The sequence below is a fragment of the Schistocerca piceifrons genome, chromosome 2 (genome assembly GCF_021461385.2).
Source record: "Schistocerca piceifrons isolate TAMUIC-IGC-003096 chromosome 2, iqSchPice1.1, whole genome shotgun sequence".
NCBI classification, from domain to species: domain Eukaryota; kingdom Metazoa; phylum Arthropoda; class Insecta; order Orthoptera; family Acrididae; genus Schistocerca; species Schistocerca piceifrons.
In genome coordinates, this window is record NC_060139.1 from 835,801,900 (window position 1) to 835,815,421 (window position 13,522).

The 13,522-nt window shown below is 39.3% G+C and overlaps 1 protein-coding gene across 1 annotated transcript in view; it reads left to right on the top strand.

The window, feature by feature from the left end:
* Positions 1-6,016: 6,016 nt before the first annotated feature.
* LOC124776740 (beta-galactoside alpha-2,6-sialyltransferase 2) overlaps positions 6,017-13,522 on the top strand; it is a 77,711-nt gene continuing 70,205 nt past the window's right edge. Inside the window, exon 1 of the mRNA XM_047251863.1 lies at positions 6,017-7,080. Within this exon, the coding sequence (XP_047107819.1) occupies positions 6,267-7,080 (814 nt within the window). The 5' untranslated portion in view covers positions 6,017-6,266. The remainder of the gene's footprint in view (positions 7,081-13,522) is intronic.

The following is a 13,522-nucleotide window of genomic DNA, read 5'->3' on the forward strand; positions in this document are numbered from 1 at the left end:
GCTGTATTCTGGAACTCGGAGGAATGTAAGTTGCATATAATAAAGTGTACCCCATTACATATTAAAACTTTTCGTTTCCAACCAAGGATAAGATCAAGTACATTTCTTGTCCTTTTCAGTGGGAGTAGGGGAAGGTGGGTCAAGTCACCACTCTAAGGGAAACTGAATTTTTACCAAACCGTGCTTATTGATAGAAGCTTTTCATTCACACATTTTGAGTCTACGTATTATAAGGTATCACACCAAATATTTTTAACATATTTTTAAGCGAAAAAGAAAATAATGTTGGCTTATTACAAACTATAAATATTTTCTGAAGGCTTACTTACTGATCGCTATACCCTACAAAAGGTGCTAGCCGGTCCCATCGCAACGAGAGATCCCTTGCTTGTTTTTCTGATTTCCGGAATTATTTTTTTTTTAGATACGTTAATGCCTTAGTATCTGCAACGATATCAAGCTGCGACAGCAGAACGTTTTCAATTGGTTTTTTTGTATTAAAGTACATATATAGAAGAAGAGAGACGGTTTTCATGTAATATAATTAGCTAATTCAAAATCGTCATAAAGGGGTAGAATGACGGATCAAAGCTTTGTGTGTAAAATAGTTTAAACGTCAATCTCATCTGTGGAGTTATGTGCAATACACGGTTGTAACTAATTCCTTGGCCACTTTTCCGAGGAATAGTGTGGCCACTTTTCTGTATCGGACGCCATGTCGGCTTTAGAGGTTCACAGATGAAACTATCAAACCGAAAAATGTCGTTGTCTAAACATGGCTATTGTAAAAAAGTTCTGTTCTACGTTTAAGTGAGGTAACAAGAACAGTACAAATGACTCACCCAAAACCAGACGTTTGAAAATCATTGAAATTTTTACTTTCTCTGTCAAACTCGCTGAGAAAAGTGGTGGTTCGTATTAGGACTGACCACTTTTCAGTTGGCAACAGCGCTGCTCGGGGCAAACAATATGCAATGACCACATTTCCCTCTCTGGGCGCTTTGCCCCACCTTCCGCTATCTGTTTCATCCTGAAACCCGTTAAGTATAAAAAAATAAAAAATAAAAAATAAAAACTAGCAGATGTTGACGAAATGGAAACTAAAGTGGAGTGGAAACTACACGAGAGAGAAGATACTTCTCATGTTGTGTAAAAACTGCATTAACGCTCTGGCCGTTGCAAATTCTAGCGCCCCGCCCCAGACGGTTTCGCCAAATGTGTTCTTAGTTCGGTTACATAAAATCGAACAAGAGATCGATACGAAGATTGGACGTGGGATGGTAATAAGGTTCGAACCCTGGTCAAAGGCTGAGCAGTCTCGTTCGCTATCATCTACACTATGAGAACAACTTACACTAATTGTATCTGGCGGCCGACTTGAATGAACGCGACGACCTAATCGGCAAACGGGGCAACATAACGAATTTTTTGCTTAAAAATTGTTTCTCAGCACAGCCTACCCTGCAACATCCTTACAAGCTGTTCGGACTGTTTCTGGCCGCCTGTATTATAAAGGGAATTTGGCTAAAAGTCGCCCGTCCACTTAGAATTGAAACTTTCAAGTTTATACCTGAAATTTTACATTTATGTTGAAAGCCTATTGAAAATGCACCTTCCTGTGTGAATTTCGCAGTTAATTTGGAATATGTTCCATACGGGAGGATAGGTTCTGGGATACCAATAATCAAGTTCCGAGTTATTTAAAAAGCGACCTACACGAAACTGGCAAATTGACACTGCATATAGCGCTGATATTCTGTTTCCGTGCAACGAATATTCCTTGCAACTGCCCAGATTTACCTCAAAATATGAACGTACAGGGAACAGAAGAATGAAAATAAGGCAAGAAACCAAGATTTTTGTGCTTCACTGTTAGTGAAAATAAAGAATATTCACAGGCCAAGGACAGAAATGTTCAGTTCATTCCCTGCCGAGGAAATCTTCCACCTACTCGTGTCTTCACTCTTAACAATTCATAGTGTTTTATTATAGAGATAATTTGATAAGATCCTGATAACAAACTCTCACATTTACGAGATTTACGCATCAGAGAAGGATGTGATTTTTTGCATTTGAGCAATAATTTGTTTCCTATAAGTCGTATTGTGATGTTACTCACAACATTATTTTCTGTTGTCTAAGCCTTATCTTAACAGTAGTGCAATCGAATGTAGATAGTTGACGGAGATTCTTTGATTTCTGTCTTAAAACTGATTCATGGAATTTGCTATGCAGTTTCTTACTGGACATTAGGCGTCTATTTTCCTGTATGGCCTCGTTCGGCCTTTCAGCATTTCCGCAACACCCTGCCGTGAGTCACACAAACCTTTGACCTGTCGTCCTGCCCTTCTTCGGTAGCTCTCTAATTCCCTGTTTGCCTAACCTGATAAGGATCTCATACACCCCGGAAGTTTTGCAATGTAGGTCCTAGAAACGTTTTACAAACAACCCCTTCGTAGATAAGCTGAAATTTCACCTTATCCGACCAAGGAACGGAAGGTTACTACTTTTTTTAAATTCAAAATTGAACCTATTTGATCGTTAAATTTCATATCCTCACTCACTGTTTCTCCAAGATTTTTATACAATTTGACTCCGGGTGTGACCCACTAATCTTTCTATGTTTACTGAAGTGCGCAACTTTTTGTGAAAATTTGATAGATATTGGTGCCCTCTTGTTCGATTATACTCCTGACAGACAAAGACACATATTAGGGCAAAATCAGTAAATTTTACACGCCAAACAAACAATATAACTGTAACAACTGAGGTGCTATCACATTTCCCTGGAAGGCCGTGAAGTACTTTTGTGTCTTTTCAGGAGGTGATACTCCACAGCTCATAGATATTGGAAAAACGTCACGATTACCGTTTCGAGCTGCTGATAAAATTCTTTATTTAACAGCCAGTTTCGGTCGACAGACCATCATCAGGTTCTCAAAAGCAACTACAGCTTTGTACTAGGCGAATATAAAATCATTAACGTCAAATAAAACCACGAGTTTGTTAGGTTGTCATTTCGTAATATAAATTCCATTATCAACTATGCTAGGCAGCACGCTCTTTCATAGCGTTAACGCCGACTGCTGATGTGACACGGAAGAGTGCACTGCCTAGCAAAGTTGACTTAAATAAGAAGCGTCCATCGGCCAGTCAGGGCCTATTATCACGTAATTTCAAATACAAGTTAACACGGCCAACTTGCTACCATCTGCGTACGCACATCTGCCCAGACAACTCAAATCACGTGGAGTAGAAATTGCGCAGATGTAAGAAGTGTACAAATGTGGAAATTGGAGTCGAAGTAGAGCACAACAGCTCAAATGTAAGGACACCAGTAACATCTGCGCAGACAAATTGTTACATATGGACTGGAAATCCATGCAAATGTGGCGCGAAACGTGTTTGAGTCAGTTGTGTGTTCAATCTGTTTTCTCGGCTCTGCGAGCACATGAAATTCTAAAATGACTGATATGCATCTTTGCTGTAAAGACTTCATTCTGAATTTATTGAAAAACATGTGAGCCAATCACGTTTGTGGAAAAATAAGAGCAAGCATTGCAGCTATCGGCTTTTCACAGCTACTTAAAATTCTTTGATAGAGAAGAGCAGTTGACCCAACAGCAAACAGGAAAACGTAAATTAAAATCTACAGATGTAGTGAGCTGTTTACCATTTCCTAATGAAAAGGAAATGAGCGTATGGCATCGTTAGCCGGGAGGCCTCTATTCGGGGAAGTTCGGCCGCCAAGAGCAGGTCTTATTTCATTCGACGCCACATTAGACGACTTGCGCGCCGGTGATCATGATGATCTGATGAGGACAACAACTGAACACTCAGTACCCGAGCGGAGAAAATCTCCAGCCCGGCCCGGGAATCGAACCCGGTCCAGTTTGCATCGGAGGCGAGCGCGTTACCACCTTTTTTCTTTTTTTACTTTTTATAATTTTTATTTTTTTGTGTTTTTTATTTTATTTATTTTTAATTGTTTAAATTTTTTCTTTTTTCATTTTTTTAATTTTTTTACAGTAAGGAACTGAAAAGTAGTAAGTGCACTCGTTGCGTCGAGTTGGGGACGCACATAACTAAAACCATGCTAATAGTTGTAGAAAAAGGCATAAAGAAAGAGAGCAAAGTGCGGGGCGAAGGAAACCATGAAACAAAACTGAAGGGTGGCATCCATACCACCATTAACCAGTGCTACATCTTGCACCGGATGGGAAAACAAAAAACTGCGAAGACCTTTTCGCACCGAAGACAAAAAGAGGAAATGGGGCAAATACTGCTACAGAGTGTGAGGGTTCACAACGAAACTCTCCATCTGCTGTATCATCCAGGTAGGATTTCTCGTAACGATGAAAGTAGATCCCACGTTGTACCGTGTAGTGTTCTATCATCGTATTGTAATTTTAGCTTCTCTTACCCGTGATGTTCCAGCTACGTGGAGGGTCGTGGAACGCACTCCACAAAAAATTGGAAAAATTTTGTCGATTCTTTGGGTTACGGAGGACCTTGCAATGTCGTTCCTGCAAATAGTTCCAAAAGTCTAAAGTGTCCTTAGTGCCGTCTTGAAACAAATAATGCACTGCATGTCCACGAAGCCATGTCATGGCATTATTTTTAGTGCGTGCAAATAAGATAGTCTTGGGGTCGATATGATTCGGCGTTACCCGAAGGAAGTATGCTGACATTCGCCTCACTAAGTGCCACACTGCCGTGGACTCGCCACAGCTAAGACGGTGTTCATCGTTGTCTTGAACTCCACAGCTCGTGCACGTGGGTGAGTCTACCATGTGGATCGCATGTAGCCTTGATCTGGTCACCGGCTTACCGTTGACAGTGATATACCACATCGCCGTGACTTCAGTGTCCAGTGTTACATGGTGAATTGTCCTCCACACTACTCGCCAGTTGACGTTCGGGTGCTTCCTCTCCACGACGTTATCGAGTCGTCCACGTTGCAGGACCCTATAAATCGTCTTTGCCGTCGCCAGTTGAGTCGCTGGTAAGGCAAGTGACCCAGCTACGCAGGACACTGACTGCTGAAATTCTTTACTACACCGACACATGACGAAGCAGCAGATTTGCGGCGATTTGTGTCATAATCAGGCAAATAGTTCCTTGTGGACAGACCTTAACTGTCGTACAAAGTAGTATCACTAAGACGAGAAAACACAAAACTTTGCATACCACAAAATCGGGAATGTACAATATCGTGCTATTCTAGAAGCCTATCGAAAGTAGATACGTAATGAAACACTGTGCTCGTGGTTGTGTTCGGTTTGTATACGGATCTGCTACTTGTCTTAAATACATTGGCTATAGGCTATTAGTGGAACTTTTATTACATTAGTCACAGATGCATCTTTAATGATATCAACAGTGAACTGCCGATAATTTTCTTATTCAGACAGTATTGTATAGATCGGTAACAAATGCGATCGAATGCTGCTTAAAAAATTTCTTCATGTCGCATTTTTCATAATTTGTACTGCTAAAATATTATGGCAAACATAAAAAATTACCAATCTGTAATTTGAATCAGTGCAGCGAACTTTAAACAAACTTGTCACGAAAGCGCGTCGCGCAGCGCTTTTCTTTATGCGTCTGTTCGTATTCATTCAAAGTCTGCATCAGGGTTGCTACGTTTAAGAAAAGCGACAAGGTTCACTTCGGGATACTTGTTGAATTTATATATTCATATTGTAGTTGCAATCTATGCACAACTATTATATCCGAAAACTGCCTGCCTATACATGAACAAAATAGAAGTTTCTCGCCATAAATCGACAACAAAATTAACAAAGTTTGGAAAGATACGTGAATCAAGATTTATAATTCTAAGAAATTCATTTTTATAGTCTTGTTTGCCGGATTTTACTGGAATGCGTTATGATATACAAGCCACGATCTTACAAGCTCCTCGTATACAAGACTTCCGAGTTTGATGGTTTTTTGTTATGTTAGTGGAATGTCTTTGAGGCCAAAGATCGTAACATTCATGTGCTGTCAAAAATTGAATTTGTCTGCTAATGGGATGTAGTGTTTTGTTAATATCGTTGTTGGCATTAGAATCACATGTAATAGGCATTGTTGTTTTGTCTTCCTCAGTATTTAGGCTGTGTCATTTTTATAACAAATTTATTTGCTTTAGGTTCTTTTTAATTAAAGCTGTGCGGCAAGTTTACGCCACAGTACCGCACTGCTGTTGAATATAAAATGTGTATATAATTTTAAGAAAGACTAGTACTCGTCAAATTCGCAGTATGAGAGCGATTGCTGTATCTGTGTGGATATTTATAAATTTGGTTTTTATAGGAATGTGTGGCTATATTTATTTATTGTGGTCACAATACTGGCAATATGTGGAAAGACAGCATAATCAGTTAGCTGGTATTATTAACAATAATCACAACATTTATAGCAGTAATGGTCAGATCTATTTTTATTATCACGGTTCGTCAGAAACTATTTCAATGGGAGTCAGCTCTAACAGAGAGAATCAAACTGTCAAAAATTATGTAACAAATAAGAGTTCTCCAAGACATCACTTAAGAAGCAGATCAAATAAAACGTCGACTACAGTCATTAAAAAATACAGTCAACCACGGTTTCCTAAACTCCGAGGTATGGACACAGACGTAGAGAGCCAAGGACCGAGGTGCAGCGGTGACTCTTCAGAATGCCTTGCTTCGTCAGACTTACCGTTGGTAAATGACAAACTCTCAGCAAGGGTTGCCACATATAAAAGTCAACTCGTAGTTCAACTGCGTCGAGTTTTGTTGGAAGAGAGTAGCGTTTTTAAAGCTCGTGGAGATGGTAATAACCCTTACAATGTTCAATATGCTGGCCCAAGAGGGTCATACCAAGGCAAAAGTGTTCACGAATTAGTTTGTGAGCTGCAGAACAAAGTAAAAATCCGAACTCTTTCAGAGAATGATGAACCCTTTTCAACACTTGGTCTTAGTAAGCAGTTTCCAGATGAACCTCTTTTAGGAAAACCAGGCAAGCATTTCAACACATGTGCAATTGTTACTAATGCTGGCTCTTTAGATGGATCAGGACTTGGTAACTTTATAGGTGAGACTATCAGGCAAATTATATTCCTCTGCATGGATCTGGTAAATGTTGTATTAGATTGTAGATTTAGTTTCATGCATCTTCAATCAATTCCCCTGGCAGACAGTACTTCATTAAAGTTCGACTAGTGCTTTGTAGATTTGGCACATTAAATATGCTTTGTATCATATATGTTTTTTTTTTGTGTCAAGGAACAGCGTAAGCACAATGTGAATGAAGTGCCTAGTTCTGTAGGATATGATGTAGAAGAGTGTACTCTTGAAATACCACGTGATTTGATTACATTGTAGATTGAATTTATAATGTGACATGGTTAATGTGTATAGCCCTTTTCCTGTCCAATATGAAACTTGACAGTCAAGGCAGTGTTTTAGCATTGTTAGAAATCATATTGACTTCTGTCATTGTGTTGCTGGAAATGTGTGTATTCTATGGCAGTATGGTACTCATATTAGTAGGAGTGCTAGATCCTCCATATTTTGGGACTAACAATTTAGTTGTGTGGTGAAAATTCCAGATATTAATGTGAGTTTGTACACTATTATTAGTGTATAGTTTTTGTGTAGTTATCCCAATATATATCTGAATGAGCCTCTATCTGTCCTAGTAAAAAGTGAGACATTAGGTCTAACAGGATAATGCCCTGTAAATCATTGTGGTTTCAAAGAAACTTCCATATTGACAACTGCTTCACTTCCTGGTTCCCTGTGGGATACTACAAATGATGGATTTATGTTTCATTGTTTACATTTGTTGTATCTTATCCATGAATATTTTCTTTCATTTAAAATCAGGTCCATTGCTGTCTGTAAAGGAGTCATTACAATGGAAATAACTCAATCCTGGATCAGTTTATTCTTCTTCAGGAACTGAGAGCTATTAGTTATTTGGTTATTGGTTTTCTGAATCATTCTTGTATAAAATGTGATCATGGTAATGTGTAGTAATTAATTGTGTTGAAGGGCAAACCATTTTATGTCGTCAGGGACAACATGGAATGCAGGAGAATGTATTACAATATTACTACAATTTCACTTTTCCGTATCTCTCTCTCTCTCTCTCTCTCTCTCTCTCTCTCCCTCCCTCCCTCCCTCCCTCCCCCCCCCCCCCAATGAAAACGATCAATTTTTGACAATGTAATGTAACTGAATAGATAAAAAATCTACTCACCAAGTGACAGCAGAACACGTACATAAGAAAGGTCTTTCCTTCTCAACCTGTCAACACCTCCGACACGTGGTTCTGAATGACTTTTCCAAAATCTACCCTGTTTTCTAGACCTCTCAAGTTCTTTTCCTTCACCCTTCACCCTTCTTCCTTCCCCAATAAACCTGCCAGAAGAAGAAACCACAGGCTCTGAAACATTGCATAATGATAACCTTTTTTTATGTGCATGTTCTATTGCTGCTTGGTGAGTAGATTTTTTATCTATTCAGTTACATTATCTCTCTCTGTTTCTGTATCAGTCTGTCTGGCACTCCATAAAAAAAGTAATGCAGGGTTTGCTCTTCATGTCATTAGTAATATCGAAATTGAGAAAATAGTGTGTTGGCATATACTTCGGTTACTTTCATTCGCAAATACCTTATGGGGTAATCCAAATTTTGGAAATAAACATTTTCATTGTGTATGAGTGTACAAAATGTAAATGTACTGACTGAAGCCTTATTGAAGAGACAGTGTGATTAAAGTTTCACAATAAATATTTCTTACAAATAATTGAATCTTAAAAGGAGTAAAATTGTCCACAGCAACAACTTGAACGGAAAAGGGATATGGCATTTGGCTTTGGCTCAAAATGTGTATGAAGTTATAACCAAACTGTCCAATCTCGTACACTGTTCTGTAACATGATGATTAATTGCAAAGTTACCTGTAAAACTGATAGCATGTTAGCTGATTCTTCCGTTGGTTCTTAGTAGAACAACATTATAATAAATGAAAAGCACTATATTGCTTGTGTTCTGTGGGTTGAATTTATTGCATTAATTGGTTTTTCAGTGTACAAGGCCTTCATCAGACTTTAAAGACTTTTAAGCCAAAAAACTAGTTAATGCAGTTAATTAGTCCTGTAGAACATAAGCAATATAGTGCTTTTCATTTATCATTCAAACTGAAAGCATTTCTTTAGATGGTCTTTTAATTTTGTTTGGATTAATTTTTAGTTGTAAATTTGTAGAATGGTGTGCAAAATAACCACATACATATTACTATTGACATCTTTCTTCATTTTCATCTACAAACGCAATAGTGATTAAGGGTCATATTTTCTAAAGCTGCTTCTGGGTGATTTTATTGTAGACATAGAGAAATTAATTCTGCAACCCCTTTTCTTTTGTTTACTTTCAGTTTTGATGGTCAGTAATAGTTTTTCTTTTTGTTTGTTGCTATTGTCTGGGGAGTGGCAGTAGTTACTACATAATTATTTTAATACAAATTATTTCTCATAACAATCACAATGAGAAGAACAAACTTATGAGTCTATAAATGCAACTGGTTAAACCCTAATTACAGATTCTAATGTTGTTTTGTGAGCAAAGTAAATCCTTATGGTGTATATAATTTCTTCGTACACGTAACTTACCTATACTCATCTGCTGCCGAACTATTGAGATGTCCCTATATTTGTACCAGGGGGTGGTCGCACCTTCCAGCTGTCTGCTTCTTTTGTGAGTGGGGAGCATAGTAGTGGTGATCAGAAATTGCACTTGAATCTCTGTCTGGACAGTCTTGAGTCATCTTGCATACTGGCCACTATCAGATGTGCTCTGGGCGTGTAATTGCTGACAAAGTATTCTACACTGAATTCAGGTGATAATTCTTGTCCCTGTTTAAAAGATTCTCTTGTGTCATTGTTTGTATCATTTTTAATACTTCTCCAGTAACCATTTGTTGGTCACAGTAACTTTGTGTTTCCAAAGTCAAATGAGTGTTCTTAATTTGGGCTGTGCTCTATCCCAGATATATAGACCTGATGTGTGCCTTGCAGCATTTTGAGACACAGAGCTGTGTTTAGCTGATGTTGGCATCAACATTCATTGTAAAGAAGTCTATAGAAATAAAGAGTCCAAAATAATCTTTCCAATAGGCATGAAAGCCCATGTTAGTAGCTATAACAGAGAGTGAGACAAGCAGAGTCTGCATCATGAGATGGGTGAAGAATGCCCTTGCAAAGATTCAAGATTTGAGTGCACACTCTGTCCTGACCCCCTCCCCCCCCTCCCCCATCTCTCCCCCTCCCCCTTGTCCCCAGTCCCCTTCTCACATGCCAGCCACAGAATACCCCCCCCCCCCAGGCAGGAGATGCAGCTGCCTCACTAGTATAAATATAGGGACATCGGGAACACTTCACCAGGTAGTGGCGGTGGTGATAAGAAGTCTGACTGGAAACCCAAGAGCTTTAGCCCTACACATGTTGCAGTACCTATTGTAACTCAATGCTTTGTTAACTAGTCAAGAGTATATCATTACAAATGGTGTAGTATAGTGTGTTTAAGTTGTTTTTTATTTTATTTTTTAAATTGTGGACAATCATGGAAATCTGATCTGTTCAAAGAAAAGGCAAATGTTGGAGTATGTTTCATCACATGAATTCTTACCTACACAAGAGACGACTTAGAAAATTCCCATTCGAATTGTCCTTGATTAGTGTCCTTCAGTGTGTGACCCTACAAAATTTTCATCATGGGTAAATTAGTGAATCAGAGACCTTTTCAGAAGGTTGCAATGGCAGATAAAATAAAAAGCAATTTTGCATTGGAAAATTCACCACACTTGATAACTTCAGTGACTGAGAGATTATGTACTTTTTGGCATATGCTACATAGTGTTTTGCAGAAGCACACGAACTACATTCTCCTTTTTACCTTCTCCATTCTCCGTTTTCTTTTTCTGTGTGATGTCCAAGAAATATATGGAACATTGTCACTCTGTAATTATCGTGGGACAATTGTAAATGTATTCTGTAGATCTGTGAACTCTCACTGGATGTGCAACATGTTAAGATTATGGGTCTAACTCTTCAGTTTTAGATTGAATTTTAATTACATACTAGACAAATTTTCAAGATATTACTGTGGTATCAAATCTAATTGTGTTGAGCAGCCTAGCTTCAGTTTCTCTTGTAGTGTAGTACTGTGTCAAGTAATATCATGTGCACACAAATATATAAATATCGTTCGACGTAGATGTCAATTGGCTATCTTTGTGAGTTACCAGATGCACTGATGTCAATAGTAAATTATTCCTTCAGAGACTTTTACGGTTTTTATGTGTGTTCTTACCTTACCAACAAGAAATAGCTTTTAGTTCAGATACATTTTATCTATATGAAGTCTGTGTATCGTCTAGGCATGAACTTTCTATTTCTATGCAGAGAATTCAACTCCTTTGGCAAACTCAATAAAGAGACAGTTCACATATGGCGTAAGTCGTTTCATGCACCTAGAGGCTAGGCCTATAGGACGAATCCAGCAGTATGATCACAGTAGTGACTCCAACATGATCTAGCATGCAAGAGGTGCAACTATGCTGGATCTGGTATGATGGATTTCTTGGGGGTGATAATTTGGTCAGTTTAAAGACTTTCAATGTATTTGCCCCCATTCTGGCAAAACAACCTGGCACTATGGTTCACACAAATGGAATCCAGATTCCTCTGTGTGGGTATTATGCCAGGCTCCACTTAATTTGCATTGGTTGTTAGTCAGCGGGAGAACAGTTACGCTGCTGGAATGGAAGATGTGATCACCACACCCCTTGGAGGTGACGAGTACGAAAAGCTTAACTCAGAATTGATATGATTGGTTTCCACCTCACAAGAGGAATGCCTCCAGCAAGTGTCAAAACAAGAGGGTATTGGTGGCCAAAAGTCTCCACAATAGTTACAGCATTTGTGCAGCAAGTTGGACACTTAGACTGAGCCTGATAACGTGCTGCGCACGTTGTGGAGCAGCTGCTTGCCATAATAGCATAGCAGTTGGAGATTCCTTTGGTACATCAGTCACTATATGTTACAGTGTGTTGACTGTCAAATAATCCAGTACCATTGACTATGTTCTCTTCCCTGACTGGTGCTCCAGCTGTGATGTTTCATGGCCTAACATAAACCATGCTCACATGAGCAGATAATGGACAATCTAACAGCTATGGTCGAGGCCCTCACCAAGTGAATCAATGAATTGCTGTCCTGATGTGACAGAAGCGACAGCAGAAACCAGTACTGCAGGAGGTCTAGAAGTCATTCCTCCACTACCTCGTTGAATAATAAGACAAGAACTACACTCTGTTCACTGGTATCACTGAAGATTTTGGGACCAGGCACACAAGTGCAAATTGCCATGCACGTACCAAAGTGCCTGTGATGATCGGACATAAGCACTACCTCTGATTGCCACATGTCTTTCCAGCATTAGTGACTGGAAATTGGGCTACAAATGTTGAATGGATACTACATCAGACTTTTGTATCTTGACCCAGAGACTGATATGTTATCATAGACCAGCAACCTTATTCCGTCTGTCCGCCATGAACAACTCTTCAGTACTAATCAGTGTATGGAATTAGACGTGGGGCTGCTCTGTCTGTTCATGAGGGATTTTATGATCATGGATGTCTCTGAGCCCATCTTCGGTGCTGATTTGTTGGCGTAATACCATGTGCTACTGGACATGGAAAATGTGCAATTGGTGGTCAGTGTAACTGGCCTGGTGACTTCTGGCTTCTGTCACTGCACTGTGGTGCACTCAGCCGAAGTTGTGCAGGCAGATGTTGGGGAATACATGTGCCTTCTACAGTGGTTCCTGGCCTTGACATGACCCCCCAGGAGCACTGGAAGAGGGATGTCATGATACTGTAAATCATAGTAAGATCACAGACAGCCTTGTAGTTTCCCGTTGGCCACAAAGTCTGTCTACAGATTGGTTAGTGATCGCAAAGGTAGAATTTAATGCCATGTAGAGAGAGGGGATTATAGTCCCATTCAGTAGTCCACGGTCCTCTCCCTGGTGCCAAAGAAAGATGGTGCATGGAATCCATGCCGGGATTACTTGGCCCTCAATGGCCAGTTGGTGCTAGAATGATATTCTGTTCCTCTGCTGCATGATTACTATTATACATTATGTGGCATGACAATTTTTATTGTATAAGATTGTGTTAAGGTGTATACACAGATATCCATAGTGGAAGAAGACATTCGAGAAACTGCAATCATCACCCCATTTGGTTTTTTGAGATTCTGTATACAACATTCGGCTCGCAAAATGCCGCACAAACATGGCAGCAGTTTATGGATGCAGTACCACAAGGACTATCCTTCTATTTCATGTACTTAGATGACATTCTCATCTTCTCGTCAGAACAACATGAGCAACACCTGAAAGAGGTCTTGGAATGGCTAAATAAATATGGCATGATACTGAACACATCCAAGTGTTTTTTTGGA